The sequence below is a fragment of the Glycine max genome, chromosome 6 (assembly GCF_000004515.6).
Source record: "Glycine max cultivar Williams 82 chromosome 6, Glycine_max_v4.0, whole genome shotgun sequence".
NCBI lineage: Eukaryota > Viridiplantae > Streptophyta > Magnoliopsida > Fabales > Fabaceae > Glycine > Glycine max.
In genome coordinates, this window is record NC_038242.2 from 4,911,913 (window position 1) to 4,937,623 (window position 25,711).

Here is a 25,711-nt window from a genome sequence, read left to right on the forward strand (position 1 = left end):
GAAATTTTAAAATATATTTTCACACACACATAATATGTTAAATAATGATGGAGTAATTTACTATAAATAATAAAAGAGTAAAATAAAAGATATCCTCACATTCATAAATGAAGACATCGATTTATAATATAAACATTATTATTTTTTTGAAAAAAATAAGTAATTCACCGATAATGTAAAAAAAAAAAATATTATCATCCAATTCAATTATAATTTACTGTATGATGAGTTTGTTAATTTTTACAATAATCATTTTTAAAGTCATATCAACACTAATTTATAATTAATTCATAGTATAAATTTTTAATGTATCACCGTTAAATTTGGTTTTTTTTATCAGATTCTTCTAACATTTTAAGCATAATATTTTTGTGCTGATTTTTTTTTGGTAGTGCATCTATATGTCTGACAAGCGAGGTTCTGGTTCCATAATTCTATAAAGAAAGACATCAAAATTAATTTTATTGATGCACATTGCACAATGGATGTCCTGCAAATGCAATGCAAAGGGGTTTGTGGCTGTAGGCATTAGAGTCAAACAGCAGTCACATGCAATTGTTTTGGCTGTGCCCCGCCATTTGTTTCACATCTTATGCCACTTGTTTTAGACCTCACCAATAGCTGGAAACGTGTATATCTTACTAATACACATCACAACATGCAGGCCCCATTTGCTCTTGAATTTTCTAGGGATGTCATTGGTCAATCAACATGCATAAGTTTTTTTAATTTTAAATGAGACTGAAATGGAATCAAACTAAACATTTGGGTCCCTGAAGACAAGCTCTTGAAGTTGAATATCCATATGACATACCTTGTCAAAGACAATGGATAATTAATTATTCAGGTAATTTACGGTTTATTCATTTGTAGGTATCGTGTCTAATATGGAAATGGAATAGAGTCTAATCATTCTTTCCTGTCTCGATCAGAACTCAGAAAATAACATTCTTAAGTGTGATTCTTTTTTTTTCCTTTTCTAAATCATGTTTTTTTAAAGTTGGATATTAATTGTTTATTTTGTTAGATTCTTTTTTTTGGAAAAATTGAAACTCACGATCTCATATTCTCCTTTTAACCACTCAGATTAATTTTGTAATCTTTTTTTAATCATAAGTACATAGAGAATTTTATTCGAGTTCAGTAAAATTATTATAGATCATAAATTCTCTTAATTTTTCAAAATATTTAATACAACTTCATATTTAGAATTTAAATTTGAGATTATTCATTAAACTAAAATAATCCTGCCGCCAATTAATCCATGTGGTTGGTGATAGACTTAAATATAATACAACTTATTTGAATATAAAAATAAATATAATTTAAACATATAAAATGTTTTAAGAGGTTAATTTATGATTAATTATAAATGATTTGTTGTAATAATAATTTCAAGATAATGCGTGTCTTTTTTTGTTAAGATTAAAAATATTAGTTAATAATTTTTTAATGAGATTAAAATTGATATATATATATATATATATATATATATATATATATATATATATATATATAATATTGTAGTTTCTTAAAGTAATTTATTAAACACATAAATAGAAATTATATATTTTTTTTAATGTAGTTTGCTTATTTGTTATTTTACACTATTAAAAATTACAATTCTTCCGAAGATGCAACTCTTGATATAATGTATAATTAAAAAATACAATTTCTTTTCATAATTCTCCAAACTGATAACATAATAGATAAAATAAAAGTAACAACATACGATCACACACAAAAGAACAATGAACAACAAACACACACACACACAAGACACAAACATAAAGGGAAAAAAATAATTAACAAGAAACACACACACACACAAAAAACAAATTAACATCATACACAAGTAAAGGGAACAAAATTAATGGATAATATTTCTCGAGTGGCTAACATATCAGTGGTCAGTAGCAGTCAGCATTATGTAAGAATCTGGATGAGTACAAAAGTGTTTTGTATTTCTAGTTAGTTACTAGTATCGTTTTTTAAGGTCCATGAAAATTCTCATACTTCACCACTGCCTTTAGTTGGAGGTTCACTATCATATAAAGTAGACACACACATCTCACCCACTATGCACCAAACAACATAAACACATCACATAACCCACTCGTGTTGCTCATTACAAACTGTTTTCCCAGATAACCTTGAAGAGTTGAATGACAAAATTCTGCAATTAAATTAATAATAAATAAAAATTTATACAGTAAATAAATAAATACTCATCTTTTGTGTCATCGGTATCTGCTCAATAAAGACAAAGTAACCCTTTTAATTTCCTTTGCTTTGATCACTAATCCAATTCATCAGTGATTCAATTGCACTCCATCTCCTAGTCTCTATTGTTTTTCCCATTCCCTTTCTTCACCTAATCCTGCTCCTATTTCCCCACTAATCACGCAGGTTTTACCTGGCGTGGGTTGGATTGAAACATGTCAGGTTTGAACTGGTTAGTGGAATTTAATATTTTAAGGTAAACCCCATCTCTTTGCGGCTATTTGGGGGCTTGTTTCCTTGGGGAGAAAGGTCATCCATGTCATAGGTGGCATCCCAGGTTTCCAAATTTTTTTTAAAGTTTGATTATTTTTAAGAATATCTTAAGAGATTATGTCTCCAATCAGGAAATGGGTTGTTGGAAGATATGTATTTCACTCCTTTCATTTGATCACATATTTCATCCTCTGTAATTGAAAAAAAAAACGAGCTTTTTTAGGTGGGGTTTGTACTTTGTACTGTGGCATTGTCAGGAGTATCTTGAGAGTGAACAATTTGTTAATGGATCAACATAGAGGTGAGGTATTGGATCCGGTTCATGATAGGAATTTGAGTCATTCGGTTGAAGGTGTTGCAATTGCAAGAGCTAGTATAAGTGGAGAAGTAGGAGAGGTGGATGAGGATTTGGGATCTGATAAGGAACTAAAGGACGATGTTAAGGGTCAAGACAAGCATGATCAAGAAAATATTAGTGATAAATTGCCTGGGGTTGATCAGGGGACTAGTTATAATTCAAACAATTTGGTTAATCAGGAAGTGATAGAAACTGTGGTTGTAATTGAGTCTGTTCAGACCGAGTATGCCAATGAAGATAATACGAAACTGGAAGCAAAAGTTGATGAATCAGGGTTGAGCTTGGTATCCATGAAAGCACCAAAAGGGGTGTCTGAAACTGATAAAAATTCATGTGTGATTGATATAAAGTGCAGCAGCCGCAAAAAAATTTACAAGAGTTCTGAAGGTGAAAGAATTTGTAGGATTTGCCATCTGACTTCTGGGCAGTCATCGGATGCAACAACTGTTGGCACTTCTGATAGTGCTACAAGCGCAGATTTGATTCAGCTTGGTTGTGCGTGTAAAGGCAAGCCAGGCATTGCACACGTTCATTGTGCTCTGGCGTGGTTCAAGCTTAAGGGGAACATGTATCTGTTCTTGCCAAATATCAGTTTGATTATCAACAATAACATTAGTGTTATTTTTTAGGCTTTGCATTGAACCTTTTAACATTTATTATGTTCCTGGTATTGTCTACTTATTTTGAATTCCTAAACATATAGTGATTTATAAGTTCCTGTCACGTAATTATCCAGTTTGCCACAATTTCTGATAGCAAATATTTCGCTTGCCCTTCTGTTGCTCTGTGTTTGTGCATGTTGCAGTTACCTTGATAATATGGAACATTTGTAATTTCAACAATATTGGTTAGATTTTTTATCTTTTTGTCTTTCCATGACTTGTCTTAAAATCTTTTTGAGGTCTGTGGCATCATTGTAAATGTGGTTTTAGACTAGAACAGAATTTTAGAAGTAGGACTTTCCAAAATCATTATTAGTATTCCTTCAAACCCTTTCCAGATTCTTGACTGGGCTTATGCTTGATTTTGCCTTCATAAGGTTCCTTAATTGGAGGTCGAGCTCTTGGCATTGAATTTGCTTATCATTACCATTGGTGAACTGGGTAGTGTAGCTCACTGCTATTTGCTTTGAATTGGTGCATCTCTTGTTGGAGAACCACTATCATCATTACTGCACCCATACATAGCCTGATAGCCATACCTTGCATATCGGTATGGGTCTATGAGTGGTGAATTGGACAAATGCATCCAGTGGAGTTTCCTCCTTTAGGATGTAAGATTATGGATTAGACATAAACACAATTAGCAAATTGCTTCGAGTGTTTGTGAATTGAGTTTAATTGATATCCATATGATGCCATCAAGTGATCAAATCCTAGTTTGGCAACTAGTAAATTATTGCATTTGATTGTCATATTCTTGTTCGTTGTCCTTGATGTTTGAAAAAGTGCTCTTGTTCAGATGTTTGAAAAAGTGTCTTGGTGAAGATTCTTTTGGATATGATGTTTCTATGTTCAGGTGACATATGGAGTATGGATTAGCAAAAGTTAAGTGGATAGTCTTATCACCACAAAATGAATTTTGTTTAGATATAATAGGGACATATTCATCAACCCTCCTTTTCCTAGAACAGTAGTATTTCATTGGATAATTCTAAGGTTTCTTTGGAAAAGCGGATATATTTCACTGATATGAAACTGATACAATCAGGAGCTATAAATAGGAGATTAATTCTGTAAACTAATATAGGCCTAAAAATCAGGGAAATAATTATTCCTGTAAATGCCATAGCCAAAAAACCGAAAGAAGGAAATACAATAGATTCTAATTACATCAAATCCTATTACTAATTGCACAAATCAGATCGCATTAATTCTGATTGATTTCCATAGATCAAGTCTCTTGATCCTGATTGCTTTCCTTAATTATCAACAATTTCAGATGATCATTAATTCCAAATAGTATCCAAGAGTTTCTTTTGTATCCAAGTCAGCTCTATTGCTAAAGACCAAATACGGAAATTGGTTCCATATCAAGTGAAAACTATTGTATTACAATCTAGTATAACTGATTACGTAAATACTATTTCTTGTATCATATGTAAAGGACTTGTTTGGATCAACAACTTAATTAAGCACTTATTCAATAAGAGCTTATCACATGAAAGCTTCATTAGTTTAGAAAGAACTTATTTTGACAAGTTTCTCCGTAAAACTAAATGAAACAAGTCAAAAAAAACTTCTAGAAAACTAGCTATTTTTACATTCAATTAAGTCCGGTAAAAGCTCTCTCTAAACCCTAAACCTCAAATACCTTTTCATTGCTTAATCTTGAGGTTCTTTTGTTCTATGTTATAGTTCTATTGTATAGTGCAAACTTGAAAAATGGTTCCACCAAGTGAGTGCCCTGTGCTACCTTTTATAACCACAGGTTATGTGAAATATGTGGTGAGGCAGCAAAAAATGTTTCAGGTGTTACTATTAATGGATTTATGGAAGAGTGGAATGAAAGAAGATTGATGGACACCGAAGGTAACGCGTCCCACAGGGTTGTTGGATGCTGGTGAGGACAGCCATTTTGTAACTTCTTGATGGCATGCCTGGTAATAGGGTTTTTTCGGCCGTGGTTTTTTCGTGTAAATATGTTCTAGCTGGTGAATCAAACTGTTATTCTTGCCTTCAATTCTTCAAACTTGCTAATATAGTGAGTGGATGATTGGTTTCTGGCATACATGCTATGAGGTATCATCACATTTTTTGGAGGGATGTTAATGCTTAAATTAACCACATGTCCAAGTTGACATTCTGAAGGTGTGCTACCCTTTAGATGTGAAGCTTCCATGTAAAGAAATTACCAGCTTGACAAGGGATAGTCAAATTGTTTCCTGGATGCATTTTTTGGAGTTTGTTTGATGTTGAGGTAAATATATACAGAGAGAGAGAGAGAGTCTGTTTTACATTTGGTGGCAATAGATCTTATTTGTAAAAATTAAGTAAAGAATCTACTGCAAAACAAACACAAAAGACATCCAATACAACCGATGTGGGACTTGGTATGTGAACAATAAATGGTGGGTGGTTGCAGCGGAAGCAAAGGCGAGATCCAGGAACAATCAGACTCTAATACCATGTTAAATTTCATCTTAAAGCTAATTATATATATATATATATATATATATATATATATATATATATATATATATATATATATATATATATATATATATATATATATATATATAAACTGCACTTCAAGGAGTGAGGCAGCCGATGTGAGACTTGTGTATTTCCCAACAATAAATATTCTTTCTCGCTTGTCTATATTCGTGGACTTCTTTATATAATTGGTCTCACGCCTATAATTTAGATTTAGACGACTGAATATTCATTTTTGGATATAGGGTAATGTCGATTTATTCGCCTTCTTCGTTATCCAGTGTGATGACTTCTAATGCCGTGATGAAAAATAGAAGTGTTTTATTTCTAATATAATGACAATTGTTAGCTTTTTTTAGAAATCCATTTGACGCCTATTTTTTGCTTTTACAAGATATCTTCTTCTTTCATTGACTACACTCAACCTTTTGTGCACGACATTAAAAAATTAGTTATTAAGGTTTTTTAAGAGATAAAATTTTGTGAAAAATGTAGGTTTATATATAGATAGCAAAAAATACTCTCAATTATGAATTATTTCAACTAAATAACAAATTTGGACCTCAAAAAGACATTAGGCTCGATTTATCTAAAACAAAAAAATAGGATGCTATACGCTGCTACAGTGCCACCCAACACTACTTACAGTATCGGGTCTACTGTTTTTTTCATTCTTTTCCTTTCCGCTAGAAGTCCCTTCTATTTGGCTCACGTGCTATTCCATTCGTTTGCTCATCTTTCCTAACATCGAAAAGAAAAATCCAAAAAAATAAAGTAAAATTCATTAAGTTTATGCTGTTGAGTCATAATTTAATTAAAAAATATGAATCACTTGAAATTTTATGCTGTTGAATCATTTTCTCATTAAATCTCATTAATTTAATTAAAAAATCAAGTAAAATGGTTCTATAAATTTACATATGTTATAGATTTATCGAAGACATTTAAATATAAATATAATGAAAAAAGTAAAGATAATTAGATCTCACCACTTTCAAAGATTTTTTTTGTGAATTTCAAAGAATCAAACTTCAATTATCCTTATACTAGAATAAGAATTTAGTTGCAAATAATTTTCATAAAAATAGCATAGAAAAACAAGGAACAACTAGTCGTGGATTATTATTATTACTACCAAATAAGGAAGGCATCGTGAATTATTTAATGCACTTTAAGTAGAGATATTTTATCACATAAGTGAAATTTATTTACTTTATTTCAATATTTAATTAAAACTTTAATTAAAAATGTCGAGAATTTATAATTCTCTTTTTTTCATATTGTTTTCCATCTAATAAATAAGACATCAATATTCCAATACAGATAGACACTGCCAATAATTAGAACTTATCTCGATGGTCGTTTTTAATTTTGTACGGCCAGGGAACCAAGTTGGCATATGATAATATATGACTACATTGGCAGAAAGAAAACACATATCCTGTTGGACCTTTTGGGGTAAATCGATCTTTCCAATAAATCCTACAAAGTTAAAAACGTTCATATAATTACATTTCATCGTAGTATACAACTTGGCGTGTGATAAATAAATTTTTCCTTGTATTTTTAAGAGCTAAAATCAAACCATCAACAAAAAAAAACTTTACTATTGCCTATTGGCATGAGGGGCCCAAATGAAATGGTTAAACTTGCCTCCCAGCATTCTCAATTAAACCACCTTCACTGTTCTCAAATTAAAAAATCCAAGCCTTGACGATCTTCCTACATAGATTTTCCATGCATCAAAACCCTTCATTTGGATTGGGTCTCTTTCCAGGGTTATAAATCTTATGATGCTTCTCTCCGGGTGTCTCATTTTAGAGGACTTGTTAGCCAAAGATTTATTTGTACTTAGGGTACACTGTACCTAAGCAGACTTTAAAGCTTTTGCCAAATTGCTTAGAGCAAATATTTCAAATTTAGACATTCTCTTTATTTATTTTCATAATGCTTAGTTTCTGCGTGCAAAACTGGTACAATATGAATGAATACTGAATAAATATCATGCTTCCTGGTAAAGGAAATGGGGATAAATTTATGATGTTTTTGTATTTGTGAATTAATTCCTGATTTATTTTATCGGGACATGATATTCATTCATACTATACCGTTCCGCATGCAAAAATTATGCGTTATGAAGCAGAGTAAAAGGAATGTTCAAACTAATTTAAGCAAGTTGGGTAAACTTGTAAGCTCTCCCTAGCAACGAAGTCTCCTCACAAACAAATCTTTCGTTTGCAAATCCTCTAAAAAGATGAGAGGATTGACATTTCAATTATGTTGGCATCCCAACTTCAACAACCCCTAAATAGCCCCCCTCCAAATATATTAAGAAACAGAGAATTATTATAAAACAATTGGGAGAGCCAAACCATATCCAATGGAGATGAGCCAGGAAAATCTATAAAAATGGTGAGACCCATCTCGAGGTAGAAGGAAAGGGAGTAGGTAGGCAAAATGAAAGAAGAGTTCAAAGGAGTCCATTGCCGTGAGAGAAAAGAGAGGATTTTTTTTATAAAAGAAGACAGTCCGACAATCTATTGATACTGTCCTTCGTTGGATTTGCCTACTACAAGAACATGTCTGCCAAGATAAAAAGTAGATGACAAGGAGAATGAAATGACTGTTTTCCCAGGTATGGGTTCAAATGTTCAATACATGATTCATGTGATGTTGGAATTGGTGAGATGTGATGAAATTTGAATATTGTAACATTTGTGTTGAATTAGAATAAAATTAAATGAGACATAAAAGAATGGATTTTATTTTATTTCTTATCATTTGATTTAATACAAAATCTAAAAAAAAGAAGGAAACAAAATCTCAATTTCTATAACGAGTGAGATTTTCATTCCATAACCGTAGAAGAAATTAAAACTCGATCGACCATTTCAATCGATCTGAACGGAATTGTCTCAACTTGACGATCTTGGTAAATCATTCCATTTCTTAGTCGCTAAAATATTAATCTAAATGAAAACTTAAAACATCTTGATATTAGTGAATTCTTTTACGGTCATTAATGTTTTCCTCGTTATCTTATTATGTCTTTATTCTTACAGTTCTTTACTTCTTGTTCATTCCTTTTTAATCCAAATAACATAAAGATCTTGTAAATTTGATTTTTTTTTATTTAGTCTTAAATAGGGCTCTTAATTCTATGTTACTTCGATAATGAGCAAGTGTGCTTTTGTATCAATGATGAATGTTTTTTTTTTGAGGGAGTATCAATGAGAGTGTTGAAAGTAACAAATTCTCGAGAAGTGATAAGTTAAATTTAAGAGAGTAAAAACGTATTATTATAATCTTTATTTTCTGCATATCATTCGAATTTCTAAATGGAAAGAAAAATCACTATTTTACATTGATATAATGAGTCAACGGTTGATCTTTACACAGGAAATTTCATCCAATGCATGGAAAAGAAGTAACAACCATGTTTGCAACCTTACATTTAAAGTGCTTACACATTTCAACTGCGGCTCAAATCACAATCAATCATCATCATCATCCATATTTTTAACATATGGTCAAAACTTTTTATATAGGCAGATGACTTAGCAATCTATAGAAATGCAGGTCTGGGAAATGCTTGCACTGTCAGGTCTGCTGATAAAAGGGTTAATCTTGACCCAAACCAGAGAGAAAACAGAAGCCAACAACACTGACCACAGAATAACAATGGTTGGGGTGCGGTTTTGGCGACCCATGAGACCCTTGAGGAATGGATAGAGATGGAAAATGACCCAGAAGGCAAAGAAAACCTTTCCAAAAAGTGGTCCCCAAGACTCATATCCTCCATTGAGTGCATCAGAAAATCCAGCAACAACACCAACCATATTAATAATGATAAGGGTTGTTGGAGGAATTAAGAGTGTGGTCCACTTGATTATGTATAGATCACCAAACTCGGTGTCATCAGCAGCTTTGGCAGTGACAGTGAAGTTGGTGTCAACACCTGCCAACATCTTCAGGAATCCTTGGAACACGGCAAATAGATGCGCTGAAACTCCTCCAATAACCCAGAATTGTTCATTACGCCACAAAGCTTCAATGGTCACACCACTCCACCGCAGCTCGAGCACACTAGTGACTATAATGGACAGGAAAAGTCCAAGAAAGAGGGCACTTGCAAGGTTTGAAAGCTGCATCAAATTAGCAAATGTTATACAAGTGTGATGTAATGACCTTAATTTATCTATATGATGATCTCTTGTCATAAACTGTTTTCATTGTTGTGTAATTGCACATTATAAATAATTATGACATTTCTCCTATGGATTGAATGAATGAATTAATACCATATATATCTTTTAACACTTTATGTTATGAATTTAATTTAAATGCCTTGACAGTGCAATCACATATTGACACGAATGTTAAGTTTGTTGATTTTTATGATTATCACTTTAAAAGTCATACTTAGAATGATTTCTTATTTGGTTAGCGGTATAAAATTCTTTATACTAACTTTGCATAGAAATTAAACTATTATGTTATATGAAAATACTTATGAGGAGATTACCGTTGGTATGATGAATTTTCCTGTGAGAAGGCAAATTGCAGGCAAAGTACAATATGCAACAAGAGGAAGGGATGTAAAGGGGTAGACAATGGTGTTTATGTAAGCAAGTCTCTGCAGCCATTTGAGGCGACCTCCCGCAAAACCATACCAGAGGGGGCAATGTCTGCTGAAGAAAATTTCAACTGATCCAAGGGCCCATCGAAGAACTTGGTGCAAACGATCAGAAAGATTGATTGGTGCTGATCCTTTGAATGCAGGCCTTAAGGGCATGCAGTAAACTGATCTCCATCCCCGGCATTGCATCTTGAACCCCGTTAAGATATCCTCAGTAACTGAACCATAGATCCAACCAATCTGAACAAACAGGAAAACATGTGATTAAAAAAAGTAGAGTGAAAGGTAGTAAATGTAGTTGGAATGATATTTTCATTGGTATAAGTATAGTAACAGAAATACCATCATTGGTAAATAGCATTAGCATTTGAGTCTAACCTCTTTTCCCCATGCAGTTTTCTCTTCATATCCACAGCTAATAACATGAATGGCCTCTTTGATCAGCATTGAGGGATCAGCAGATTCAGGAAGCCCTCCATTCTCCATTAGTGTAGATTCAATGAAAACAGTGGACAAACCAAATGTTTTCTCAAAGCTCATTTGTGAAATCAGCATTGACCTCTCGTATTCATCATAGTCTGCAAGAAGTAAAAAAGAAACAAGAAGCATTTTCCTCATTGAAGATTCTGCTACGTGTTTAAGTAAAACTGGTAGACAAAACTAGCTAGCTGTGCTTACTGTCAATCTCCCTGAGATTAAAAATGGCGGCATCAAGTTCTTCCCTCTTTGCATCTCTATAAAGCTCTGAGACGTCTTTGGTTTGCTTCTTTGAGGGGCAGCAACAGCAGGATGATGATTTTGGTAATTTGGGCATAGATGGTGGACTGTAGCCATAAAGTGCTTGTCTATTGAAAACACATCCAGTTCCCACATACATAGGTCCTTGAATGCCATCAAGTCCTTTCATGTTAACCTGAAAGTGATCAAGGTTGGAAACTACAATAAGTTTTGTGTCCATGATTTTTACTTCATACAAGTTATGCCACCATTTTAATATTGTTAACAAAGAAAAATTATCTGGACATAGAAGCAGATAAATTCCAAATTAATTGGACTTTTTATCATTCACAAAAAGAAAACACATAAAGGTTTGAATGCTTCTTTGATGGGTCAATATTTCTTCCACACTGAGGCTACAATAGTTATTAAGTTTTAAAACTCTTAATTTTATTTAAACTTACATCAAAGAAAACTGTGTTTCGATTGGCATATCGATCACTACGATCTATACCATCAAATCTCTGGGGAAACTGCACATAACACAAATCTCTGCCAACTACTGGATCCATCAGAAAACACATTGCTTCCCGTACAGCCTTGCTATTGTTCACATAATGATCACAGTCAAGATTGAGAATGAAGGGAGCATTTGTGAGAACTGCAGACACCCTCACCTGTATAAATCCAAAAAAGCATCAACCATTATAAATCTTAATAACCTTATATGGAACGTTAATATGAAGTCACTATCCATACCAGTGCATTTTCAGCACCAGCCTTTTTGTGGTGTTGGTAGCCTGGCCTTTTCTCTCTAGAAACATACACCAACCTGGGAAGTTCATTTCCCTCTATGTCATGGGCACCACTGTGTCCAAGGAAAACCTGGAAATGGCAAACAGAATTTTTGCCTAAAAATTCTGCTTTTGCAATGACGAGGCAATAGAAGTATGACATGCACTTAAAAGTTCTTCATATTATTTGCTCAGAATGTAAAATATTCTTAATGATTAAACGACTACAAGAACAATCAATTGCTTATATGAATGTTCAAATGGAGCACTCATTTTTAACAAGAGAAAAAGTAAGAACAAATGTTGTGGACATTGAAGAAAAACAAGAAGGCTTAACTCGATGCAATAATTAAAAACTAATTTAAAAACAAACATATTGTATGCTGAATATGTGTTGAATTGCTTCCACACAAAGTAGATAATTAGCTTTATATAGCATTCATTAAAATTAAAATATTAGGCATTTTTAAACTTCCACATTTTCAGAAATCAGATATCTGACTATATCAGAATTGAGATTTGATTACACACAAAATGAATGGACGTACCTGAATCATGCCAGGGTGATCACGTGAGTTGTTTCCTGGCCATGAAGTTCCATCTTGCATAGTCCATCCTTCATCTGGTGTTTTCTGAGCCTTTGCTACCAAAGCATTAACTCGCACTTTAAACTCTTCATACTCCCTCTGAAAGAAATTAAAGATAATAATGAAGAGGTTTCTCTAAGATACTCGATTTGAAAAAAAAAAAAACAAGGTACTGAGTATGACATATCAGATATATTCTAAACATCAAGATTGTCCTGCCTCTGAAGTCATGAATATAAGCAGCTACAAATGCTTACCTTCATTGCTCTACGTTCCTTCACAAAAGAAGGTTGTACTTTGTCCTTCAGGTAGTCAATCTTCTGAGAGAAGTAGAACTCAGGTGCGCGTGGTTCAATTGAAAACTTTTTGCAAAATGGAACCCACTTTCTTGCAAAGTCAGCTGTCTCCACAAGGGACTCAAATGACAGCATTGCAGCACCATCATCTGACACATAACAGGATACTTTATCCACAGGATAGTCCACAGCAAGAATAGAAAGCACTGTATTAGCCGTGATCAATGGTGGTTCTTTCAGAGGATCGACTGTACTGACAAAGAAATCCACAGCAGCAAGCTGAGAGGGTTCACCAGGTCTTTCATACCTGGCATGTCAACACAGAAGTGAGCATTCAAGCATCCAACAAAATACAGACTAGTTAATACTACCGAAAGAATTTCAGTTCTCAGTTCTCACATTCAACTTTGATGTTACTTTACCATATATTATCCATTCATTTCATTTTTATAGATTACCTTTCACAAATTCTAAATAGAGAAAGAAAGAAATACTGAAAATTCCTAAATCCACTACAATATGATTCTTCATTTCAAATCTTGAAGTACAAGGAACAAAGTTTTCAAATGTATGACAACTTTGTGCATTTACCTTAAAGAAAGCCTGTCAATAAAAGCTTCTCTATTGACAGGAGACCATTTAGGGAACTGATCTAACACCCAGGAAAAGGCAAACCAGATCTCACATATGATGGATGTCAACCACAGACCAAAAGCACTGTCAACAGGATTTGTAACTCGATAATGGAAGAAAAGACCCAAGATTATCAGTCGCACGATTATCACAGTTCTGTATGGCGCGAGTCTTGTTTTTGAGATTGGAATAACCATTGAAAGTGGTTCAGCAGCAGCAGCCTCTGAGGACCTGCAAAAGACATCAATATATCAGCATGAAGCCATGTACGTCAGAATAAAAATATGATTGAATCTTTATGACAAATTTTAAAATGATAGAGCAAGGCCACCAAAATTAATAGCTACATGAAAATATTCATGATCAAAGTACTGCTAGTCCTCCAGCTACAACCATTAATAATTTGATGAAAAATTGGTCATTAATTTCAAGATAGAGTTTGTTATTCTCCACATCAGAATCCTGCCTATACCAGCACGCCCCAAACAAAATACATGAATGCACACAGGATTGAGAAATTAATCAATGGAAGAATTCAAATGATATTTTGTTTTAGTTCTTATATATAAGTTTTCTTAACCTTTTGTATCTGATTTCATGTATTTTATCAAATAGCTCTACCCCATCCTCATCTCATTTTACCAAATGAGCAATGTACAAGGGACTATTTCAATTTCTTCTATAGCTTCTCTTAAATTTAACCTAGTTAAGGCTGAAATAATTTTAACTTTCCAAAAGAATGTTATTTCAATACACACTTCGTATTGTTCCCTTCAAAAAAAGTGTGGCATATCTCATTGAACTTACTGCATTTCTTCCATCTGCTGTTCTGGTGGAATTGGTGCCTCATTTTCAGCCTTAGGTGCAGACTTTTTCTTCTTCTTCTTTTTATCCTTTTCCTTCCAGCTTTCCACTCTATTTTTCCAGATTGGATTCCCGGATTCATCATTTAATTCTACAAGGGGAAAAAACAGATCATGATTATCAACGATCAGTCCTAAAGAAATTGTACTAGGTGTGAACTAAGTCTTTCTTTTCTTTACCACTATCCACTGTGGACACAGTACTGACATGCCTAGCATGGAGCCCAACATCCTACATAATGCAAGCAGAGATTGTAAGTGCAAATGTAAACAACAACAACTTGTTGTCAATAAAAAAATTAAGCCTAATTAATTACTATTTGCACCTCCAATAATTAATTAATTACCTGAGAAACATTGATCTGGGCAGCTGTTGTGGATTGGTTTTCATAAACCTTGGTGTCATTATTATCCTTTGCTCTATCTATCAAATATATACATTATTATTTCACACAAAAATAACATGTGATGAACTAGTATACATGTCACTTTTTTATTCCATACCTTTTCTTTCATTTCAAAATAGAAATTATATAAATTTTTTGAAATGAAAGAAAGAGACCCAATATACTGAAATATAAATAAATAAGTGTTCCAACTTTCAAGGAACCTTTTCTTCCACCTAAGATTGGTCTTTGATAAATGTTTGGACCATTTTTTTATTTGATATTTAATATGATTATTCTCTTTATGATACAAAATAAAATGACCCAAGATGAATCTACCCTTAAGAATCATTATTTTAGGAATTATGAAATACTATATTGATGTAATGTATCACATAAATTCTTTGAACAAAAAAAAATCTCTGGTGAAAAAAAAAAAATCTTCAAAGTGAAGTGAGTGACAAGATAATTGGAGGAATAGAAACATTGGAGGGTTACCAGCATAGGGAGTGGCACATCTCAAGCAGACTTTACGCCCCTCATTGATTTCATATTCAAAACAAGCCTTGCAAATTGGAAAATAACACTCATGACAAGCCACAAACACCTCCCCATTAGCATCAAGTCCAATTTGTTCACCACAAGAGTTACAGAAGTGAGCCCCGGATTCCATCATCTTTTGGTTTTGGTCCAAATTATGTTCAAGGACCAAAATGTCTCTCTCACTCACCCTTTGCCTTCTAAGTCTATGCTCTTATGGATTTTTATATGAAAGAACATAAACTCATTGTTTGGTGATAGTAGTGTGGTGAGAGTGAGATCATTTTCAGAGGTTAGAAGGTTGGTGTCATTCATTGTTTGGCTCACACACAAAGGTAACATTCAGAGACAGACAATGAGAGATGAGAAGCAACGTCTAGTTTTTGTGTGTGTGTGTTTTTTTTTTCATACCAAGAAATTAAAGATTTGAATTTATTGCGGGAAGTATAAGGAAGGCTTTCGGTTGAGCTAGGTACGTCTTTAACTAACAACTCTTAAGCTACAAGCTCGTGACCACTGACCTGCAACCAAAGGAATATATTACAATTAAAAATAATGTTGCAAACATTTTCAATGAACAAAATTAGATGGAAAAAGATCACTACAACCTGATATGATATTGACACAACACAAGGTTTCTGTTTTCATTTCTCCAGCTTTGAGAATAATATATGTGGAAAGTTTTTAGTAAATAATGACAAATTATTTAATATGTTCTTTATCCAAAAAAAATATATATTTAATATGTTGAAAACTATATAAGTTTTATTTTTATTTAATATATTTTATTTTTAGTCTTTAATCGGTGATAACAGAATGCTTGTTTAGGAAACACGAAAACAATATATAATGTATAGCAAAAAAGAAAATTGTTTGACAAGTTGTGAAAAATTCTAGTGAGTCTCTCGATAGAGTTAATTAATTTGAATCAATTTTTATTATTTTTTTACTGCAATTTGAATCAATTGTGTTCAACCAGATGGTAGATGTAGAGCCAGCCAGTGGATGTTCAATTAATTAGTTGGATAGGAAAAGTATTGAGATAAAATTTCTGTCGGTAATCTACTAATCTCGCTGCTGTTAATTAAGCTATACGGATTAAGGTGGGTAAATATTTTCAATTTATCGGTAAGAGTTCCTTTCACATTATTTTTTCCATATATATTATTTTCGGTATGAAAGCTAAAATTAGATGCTCTTCTATGGGACTAATATATATTGTTAATTAGGTAAGTAGTATAAAAGTGTTTAAGTGTCTCTTTATTTTACCTTAAGTGCCCGTTTGTTTTAGTATTGGAGTATAGTTTGGTAGAATTGATTTTTAAAAAGTTGAGAGAAATTACATTGGAATCTATGATTTTTATTGAAAAGTACGAGAATTAAATTTCTGACAATAAAATAAAGTGAAAATAGTACATACATTAATATTATAAAGAATTTTTATACTATCAACTAATAAAATCATTTTATTTATTTTTACAATAACTATATAACTTAAAAGTCATTGTTAACATGATTTATGAGTAATTAAAATAGTTATATTTGTTTAAACTTGTTTATTGAAAAATATTTTTTAAATAAAATAAGTAATTACCATTTAACAATGTGAAAAGTGTAAATTTAAATCATCACCACATATATAAATAACTAAATTTGAAAATGAATTTGACATAAGATATTTCAGGTAAAAAAAAAAAAACCCTTCAACTAAAATCTAATAATCTATATTCATTAGTCTCATCTTTATATGAAAGTAATATCCTCCACCGAGTAAACTCACTCCATGTAAACATAGAATTAGAGACAGGAAGGATCTTCCTTTAACAGAGGAACGGCCAACTGATAGTGATACTTGACCGCCGTTTACTAACAAGGTTTCGTGCATCTTATTCTCCTTACCAATTTTAGCTAACATTTTTAGCATTTAAAACAGTTGGTATGTATGTTGCTAACTAGCAAAATACACATTTCTATTCTGAAGTTGCTCTAACGTCAGATCATGATCACAATCATTGCTAAGCCAAAGTACAAACGTTTATATATCATATTTATATTGCCAGGCATGGATACTATAGAAACGTTTTGCCATTACCTAGTGGCCCAAGTAGTGTAGTCAATAATTCAATTTTCTTTTCAGAAATTTTCCATACTGTAAATCGTAAAACATATTCCATATGTGCTTGTGTTTATTTATATATGGTAGAATAACGTGAGTTTGTGCAGTGTTAATTCACGTAGCAGTTTCATGATATCTTCACAAAAAGCACCCCAAATAGAGTAACTTCAAAGTTCAGGAGAGAACAAGTGAAGATTAATTTCTTGAATCATTTCATGTGATTGAACTTATAGGCCATCATTAAACAGCTCATACATGGGTCACTCAATCATCAAGAGACAAGAGAACCCCAAAGCAGTAATTAAGCTACGTACGCATTTATTTGCATACATCGTAAGATCATACACGAAAGAAGTTAGTAATATATATATATAAACTTATAGACAACAAAAATTATCAGTACTTGAATATGTAGTTAGACTTTCATATGAATATTTCTTCCAAATTCAAAATCAAACTGAAAAAAGATTAAGTGGCACGATAGAACTCTAACTCTTTACGTAGGACAAGGTCAACTACTGCAAAATTAATAAAAACCTCTTGATAAAAAGTCTAAATCCATTGCATTCACATGAATCAGTTGCATTTGTACAAGTTACTCACTCTAGCTAGATTTAAATGAGAAATGAATATGAATGATATTTACAAATGTCTGATTACAGCATCCAGTTGTGTCTCCTGCACATCTTCAAAGCACCGTTACCTCCACAATTCCTGAAAATAGAAATACATAATTTATGCATCATCCAAGATTCAAGTTAGTATGCACAATATTACAGCCATGATTTTCTTAGTAGTGTTAAGAGTAGCAAGTATTTTCTAATACATTCTGAATTGGATAAAATTCATGTGAATCTCAAAAAATACTAAGGATCTTACCCTTTTAATGAGTCCATTTATTATTAATGGGACTTACATAAATTTTACTAAATAATAGAAAATGTATTAAAAAGGAGTGTGTTAAAAGGAGTGATGCAAACATTCCTTAATTAATATATATATATATATATATATATATATATATATATATATATATATATATATATATATATATTAATTACAACTTCTTGTGAGAAAATGAGAATAATATTTTATATGAGAATACGAGAATAACTAATAGTAATTATCAGATCAAGAATAAAAATAATAGACCGTTGAGATTAAAATATTTAAAATTTTAAATTAAATTTTAACATATTATCAAATTTATAAAAGATTAACCAAACAACAAATAAATCTATAAATATATCAATTATCATTCCTTAAAATATTTCAATTATTTCATCATTATCATGATTGTCATTGTCTTCATCATGATTAAAGTCACCACCATAATCATTATCGTCATTATCACTGTCATCAACCTTCACCATCTCTATCGTCATGACCTTCTTCGTCATTGTCATTGCAATCATCATGGCCATTGTTGTAATCATCATCATGATTATCATCATCACCACCACCTCTGTTGTCATAATCATCGTCGTCATCATTGTTATCGTCGGTGGCAGTGGCTATAGCGATGACGATGATGATCATGATAACGAAGGTGGTAACAATCATGATAGTGATGATGATGGATTAACGAGAATTGAGATATTTTATGACCTAATTTGTTTGGTGAATTTTTTAGAGATTTAATGGTTGTATTAGATTTTGATTTTAATTTTAAAATATTTTAATCCCAATTGTTTATTATTTTTAGGTTTAATTGGTTCCCCTAATTTTTCAAATTCATGATTTTTGTCCCCTTGATTTTTAATTGACATTTGATCTCTAGTTTTATAAATTTGCTATTTTGATTTCCCGGATAGATTATTAACTAACACTTGTGGTTATTAGAGATATTAAATTAATTATAAATTAAATAAAAATTACTAATCATTAAAAAAATTAATAAAAGACTATTAAGTCATGTAATGTTACTATTAGTGGAGTTGCATGCGACAATAAAAATAGAATAGGTGTTTGGAGAGAAGAGGAGAAGCACAATATTATAAAAAATTAGCAATAATAATATTTTTAATTAATTTATAATTAACTTGACAACTCAATTGATCATAATTATTTGTTAATAACCAAAATCATCAATTTATAAGACTAGGATCAAATATTACAATTAAAATTTATGGAGATCAAAATCATGAATTTGAGAAATTAGGGAAACAAAAATCCTAATTTAATCTTAATTTTAATCAGCATCTAATTGTTATAATTGTTATTAATTGTTCTCTTGTAGTGTTTTGAATAAGATTTGTACAGCAATTTAGTATAACAAGTTTCTGCTTCGATCGGAATCAAGTCATAAATTCAAAAACTGTAAAATCTCTGGGTGTATGTGTTTAACATAATCCAGAGTTTTACCCAGGAGTTCTAAGCAATTCCATTGCCTTCATCACTGCTAGATACAAAAATCTCTGTCCACTGTGACCAAACACTTTAAATTCTGTTTTTTTCCCCATATAATCATTTGTGGATAAAGCTGGTGTGGATCACTAATGTAAACATGTACATATAAGTTTCAACAGCAATAAAGGTTGAGCAAAAAATTAAAATGAAAGGGCCCAATTAGGCTGCTGCCATGCATAAATTGCCAAAAAAATAGATTCATACATACCAATTGGAAAGCTCTAATGACCTGTCAAGACAAAATGGACTATCTGCAGGAATCAAGGCTTGGAATCCTTTGGCCACATCTTTTTGTGCTAAAATCATTCAGACTATTGATTACTTGCTGGATCATAATCAAATCACGATCATGTTCATTATTTGAGTCTACTCCTTAGATGTTTTTGCACAAGCATTTCTGAAAGAACATGTATTGGCGTATTGCACTGACCATAACATAAGGTTTTGTTTATATTTAAGTGTTTACATTCAAGGAACTTGAAATGACAAGTATAGGCCCTTAGTGATCCATACCAGCTTTATCCACAAAATGATTATGTCATTTATGTAGGGAAAAATGGAATTTATTAGGATCTGAAATGTGCTAGATTCTCTGGCACAAGATCCAAAGCCTCTTGGAAACAATGTTACTATATATGTTTTTGCATAATAATAGGGTAACCTTATTCCTGATCGAAATATGGTCCACTATTCACGAGCAAATCTTAGAAATTCTACGTTTAAGTGTTAACTTTTGATAGACACTTGCAACATGAGCTGAATCAGCTGATACAGCGCTTTTGCACCGAAGTGACCCACTTATGCGCGCAGATTGGCCCTTCTCAACAAAAGCTTGATATTTTTTACAATATTAGAAGATATTTTAAATATTAAAAATATAATATGGTGAAGAGTATGACGAATTGCTTTTGAAACTGAGCAAAATAATATTTTCAACAGCAATAAAGACTTCTTAAGAACAAAATACTAAAATAGTACTATTTTAAAAATATTACTGAACATATTAACTATTTTGACAGTTGACCAAGTCAACTTGCTAATTAAACTAGTGAACTCCATGTCACAATTTTGGAAAGAAAAATAAAAAAAAGTACTGAATTATTATATCGAACAACATATCCTAATTTTGGAAAGTAATTTTGGATTTTGGTAAAAGAAATCAAAATGGAGCAACGCATATGCACCTTAAATTACAGAACATGTGAACAAAAATTAAAAGTTGAATGCAAGCATATAGATGAAGGTTCGAGTTAAACATTTCAAACTTACTCCTTGTCCCACTGTGAACGGCATTGTGGAGAAGGGCGGCGATTCAGAGGAACGGATGGACGGTGGCGCGTGGTTTCGGAGTGAAGGGGCTTCCGTGAGAGGATGAGAGGGGTGAGGGATGAAGGATTCCACTCCTCCGTTTACCTTGTTCTTTTTCTGCAAAATTGATGTTATGTTTTCCACCATTTCTTCCTCCCTCATCTTCGTTTTCTGAGCTTGGGTTTAGGATTTTTGCAGAACAACAACTAAGAGGACGAAGGAAAGTGGAAATCTCATTTAATTAGAAAGTATTGATTTGCCGAATCTAATTCTTAAATGAGGAGTGGATTGGAGGAAATTCAAATTTGATTGTTGCAAAATTGACATGAAAGATTTTAGATTTACGTATTCTTATTCTTGAATCATTTGTGTTGTTGAGTTCAGTCGGAAGCTATTGTACCTCACCGTCTATCTGGGTTTGATTCGTAAAAAATTATTCAGAGATAATAAGGGATATATTTGGAAAGTAAAACACATTTTTAAAGATTAAATTAAATGAATATTTCAGTCAAAAAGGTTTGCAAGTGTCATTTTACTATTTTAGTGCGGTTCGAAGAATTGGTCGGTTGTTTTATTTCGGCAGCTATAGCATTACTCGCTATGAAGCAATCCAAATCCGTGGTCTCTCTAATTTAAAATATATAGAGAGAAGAGGAAGGGGTGTACTTAGCAGCAAGTGTCAATAACATGACATGAGATCTATATAGAAAGTGTGATATGCCTGAAACTAGTGTTGGGCCCAATAGAAACAAGGGAAAAATCACACTCATCACGTTACAAAATAATCATATAAGTATCATATTGTTACTTAAAAATCCATTTTCGTTCAATTTCAGAAATTTTAAAATTTCTAAACTAAAATTTTACTTAAAAATTCGATTCTATGTTTCATAAAAAGTTAAAAATTATAGGTTTTTTTATTATATAATAATTTTAAGATTGTTTTTTTTAAGAGGATGGTTTTGGTTTAATGTGAGAGTGAGTGAGAGGTTGCAAAAAATTTCTAGCGGCTTTTAGCCACCATAAAACATTAAATGCTTTCAAAAAGTCGCCTAGTATTTTTTGTGTGTTTTTAACTTGGAAAAAATGAACCATATTAAATAATTTTAAAACTAACATGCAGACATATCATGAGATATCATTTAATATGTTGTCCGATATGAAAGATAAGAAATTATAACGTACAAATTAATCCCTACCCATTAAAGGTTATATCAGAAAAAAAAAATCTTACAAACTTTCATCAGCCAAACTTTTATTTAGAAAATATAGATTGAATTTTTTTAAACGTTTATTTGACTAAAATTTTAGTTAATCTTATATGTTCTCCGATATGAAAGATAACAAACTAAAATCTTTTATTTTATCAACAAGTTATTGGTTTGGAGTGATAGATCCACACTTACTTTATGGGTGCACATGCACACTCTCATTTTTTAAAAAAGTTCATGTAAATATCTTGAGTATGTACATTTTGTCTCCTTAATTTGTTTTATTTTAATCTCTACCCATGATTCCTCTCCTCTTTCATGATAATAATTATTAATTTTTATTTTTCAAATGAATTGTCCCCTAGGGTTTTAGATCCAGCATGTTGGGTAAAAAATCTTATGAATGAAAAAAAACCACAATTAAGAGAAAAAACTCTAATAAAGGTGATCAGTTAAATTCTCATTTATTAGTCATCAATAAAATAAATAGATATTTTGTATAAATAACATGATAAAAAATCCATTTTTTTATACTCTCAAATGCAAACAAATCTTAAATGATTTCTTCGTATTTAATGCGGCTATTTTCAAATATATCATTCATTCAATAGGCTAAATATTTTTTTATATTTGATATCAAATTTTAATGAAATATAATTTAAGAAAAAAATTAGTTTGATTGAAATTAATAAACTTTAATAAAATTAATTAATTTAGATCGAAAAGAGGAATAAATTCTAGTATTACTTGTGAATTTGTGATAGGGTTTCAAAATTTGCCGTGTTAGTGCAAATCCCAATGGTGACAGGGAAAGCTTGAAGAGTTGAAGTCGCCGAAAGGAGTAACGCTTGTCACGCACTCTTCCTTTCTAATCATTCACTCGTGTCTCTCGTGTAACTTGGTTTCTTTCCTCGCTTTGGCGTACTAGGAATAATTTTTATTTGGAAATATAAAAATGATACATCTAACTTATTCAATTATTTATGTATTATTAAAAATAGAAAAAGTGAAAAACAACAGTAATAGTTACATAGTTACTTAAAAATATCATATGCATTTTTTAATATTAATCATTTAAATATAATTTGAAATTTTATATTTTTTTAGTTCTCATAATAGCTAAACAAAACTTCATTCTCCATGTAATTAGTAACCGATGAGTTTTTTGCTTTATATAATAAGTATTATCTTAGTAATAACTTAATATTATATATTTTTAGAGTCTGATAAAACAATTATACATTTTTAGAGTTTAATTTTTATGCAGGCAAAATCTTCTTACTATCAAGTGACCATAAATCATCTTAGTTGGTGTTGAAAATAGATAATAAAAGTGGATAGTAGAATGAAACAAGATAAAAGTGAAAGTGAAAAGTTGTTCGGTTCGATTAAAATGAGCATTAAAAGTAGTGAAAAGAAAAAGAGTTACAACGAACGGATATCACTTTCACCTCAAAATAAAATGAAAATGTGAAAGCGTATCAAAAGTGTACAGTAAATATGTGGCATGGTTTATATTTTTGAAACTGTTATATTGTTTCCTCGTGAGGTTCAAAGATGAGAGGTTTTTTTTTTTAAGAAAAAAAAACACGTGGCTGCAAATATAAAAAAAGACGAAGTAGCTGTTTTTTAATCGGTTGTGCCTATAACATAATGTAGACATAATTGCTTATGTATCTTTTTTTTTTTTTGATAAAAAAAAATCCACAACACATAAAAAAATCTTATGCTTAGACATAATCGATTATATCTATTTAATTTTAAAAAAATCTTAACAAAAAAAAAAGGCATATGCGTGAAGTAAAATGAAAATTGTATATATACTTAATTTTTTATTTTATTTTTTACTTACCAAATCATTTTAATTTTTTTATTCTTTTTTACTTCACTTTTCATCTCTTTTTGCTGTCTTTCATCCATTTTTATTATTTTTTATTTAGTTGATTCTTTTCAATTGAATACCGTGTTAATCTTTAAGATTTTTCTTTTCAGACAGGTAGATAATCCGATAAAAATTAAAAAAAAAATATTTGTGGACTGTATTATAACTTAACCATATACCTGCTTAGCTTCCCTTCCGCCCCCACACACACAAGAAACCCTTCCCCATCATATCTGGCTGCAACAATTGTCTTGTCCTTCTCATCTTCCTCTCTTCTTGATATTTTGCTACCACTTTTCAGTTTCCATACATGTCTTTTTTTTTTGTCAATACCACTTTCCATCTTCTGCGTGTATTTGATTTTCTCCAATGTCCATGCATATATGGTCACGACCTCATTCACCAAACTCATGGAAATTGCGATCCAAATCATTTAGGGAAATTGGTAAGCATCAGAATCATATTTTACAAAAATATAGAATCAAATTTAATTGTTGATATATGAAGATTTTATTGGCGAGTTTTGAAACTTACATTTTTCTTAAAAAGATTTACATTTTTAAACCGTAATTGTGATTGCTTTGATAAGTTTTTTGAGTTTCAAAGCCATGGTCCATGCCTATAAGGTTACAACTTTTTAGTTTTTACATACTAAAGTGTTAACCAATTGGTAACTGAACTAATGTTGTGACAAATAGTAAATTATTTGAGTGTCGAATTCATAAGGACTTTGTACGATGCAAATTCAAATTAAAAAACAAGAAATAAAATAATAAAAAAGAAAGATAGGAAATAAGATAAAATAAAGATTTAAAAGAAAAGATAAAAGATTTAAAGATAAAAAACAGAAGATAGAAAAGATAAAATATTTAAATTAAAATATGATAAAGTTAAAAGAAAACAAAAGATAAAGAAAGATAAGATAAGAAAACTAAAAGATAACATGAAGATAAATTCTCAGAATGTGATATGTTGGGAACTATGCTTGTCTTATTTGCCTAAGATTATTTTAGATTTTTCTCTATCAATTTGGTTAATATTTCCTACCTGCATCTATTAATATGCTCAACTTGGACCCCTCACAATGAAGAACCTAGTTTATGTATTCTCCCTCCCAAGTTTCCTTACAAAGATGAAATCATAAACAACATCAAATAAAGATGTATGCAGAGCTACAATAAAGACCTTACTTGTATTTCTATTAAGGATGACTAACTCGTACAAATGATGCAAGAATGGATGATACATGAAATTAAAATAAGAAAGGATAATAAAAAAGAAAACTCCATGTCTTTTTCTTCTGCTCCATCCTCCTTATATA

At 31.3% G+C, this 25,711-nt stretch overlaps 2 protein-coding genes across 2 annotated transcripts; one reads left to right on the forward strand and one right to left on the reverse strand.

The window, feature by feature from the left end:
* Window positions 1-2,132: 2,132 nt before the first annotated feature.
* Window positions 2,133-3,577, forward strand: LOC106798913 (uncharacterized). Its single transcript, XM_041016312.1, has one exon. The coding sequence runs from the start codon at window positions 2,782-2,784 to the stop codon at window positions 3,481-3,483; it is 702 nt and encodes a 233-aa protein (XP_040872246.1). The 5' UTR covers window positions 2,133-2,781; the 3' UTR covers window positions 3,484-3,577.
* Window positions 3,578-9,348: 5,771 nt separating this feature from the next.
* Window positions 9,349-15,674, reverse strand: LOC100806522 (cellulose synthase A catalytic subunit 8 [UDP-forming]). Its single transcript, XM_003526231.5, has 13 exons — window positions 15,423-15,674; window positions 14,886-14,962; window positions 14,719-14,770; window positions 14,483-14,630; window positions 13,634-13,906; window positions 13,004-13,349; window positions 12,708-12,845; window positions 12,125-12,250; window positions 11,830-12,042; window positions 11,327-11,561; window positions 11,027-11,226; window positions 10,535-10,888; window positions 9,349-10,154 (listed from the first exon to the last, which is right to left on the reverse strand). Exons 1-13 carry the CDS (start codon window positions 15,598-15,600, stop codon window positions 9,567-9,569), a joined length of 2,928 nt encoding a protein of 975 aa, XP_003526279.1. The 5' UTR covers window positions 15,601-15,674; the 3' UTR covers window positions 9,349-9,566.
* Between the last annotated feature and the right edge of the window lie 10,037 nt (window positions 15,675-25,711).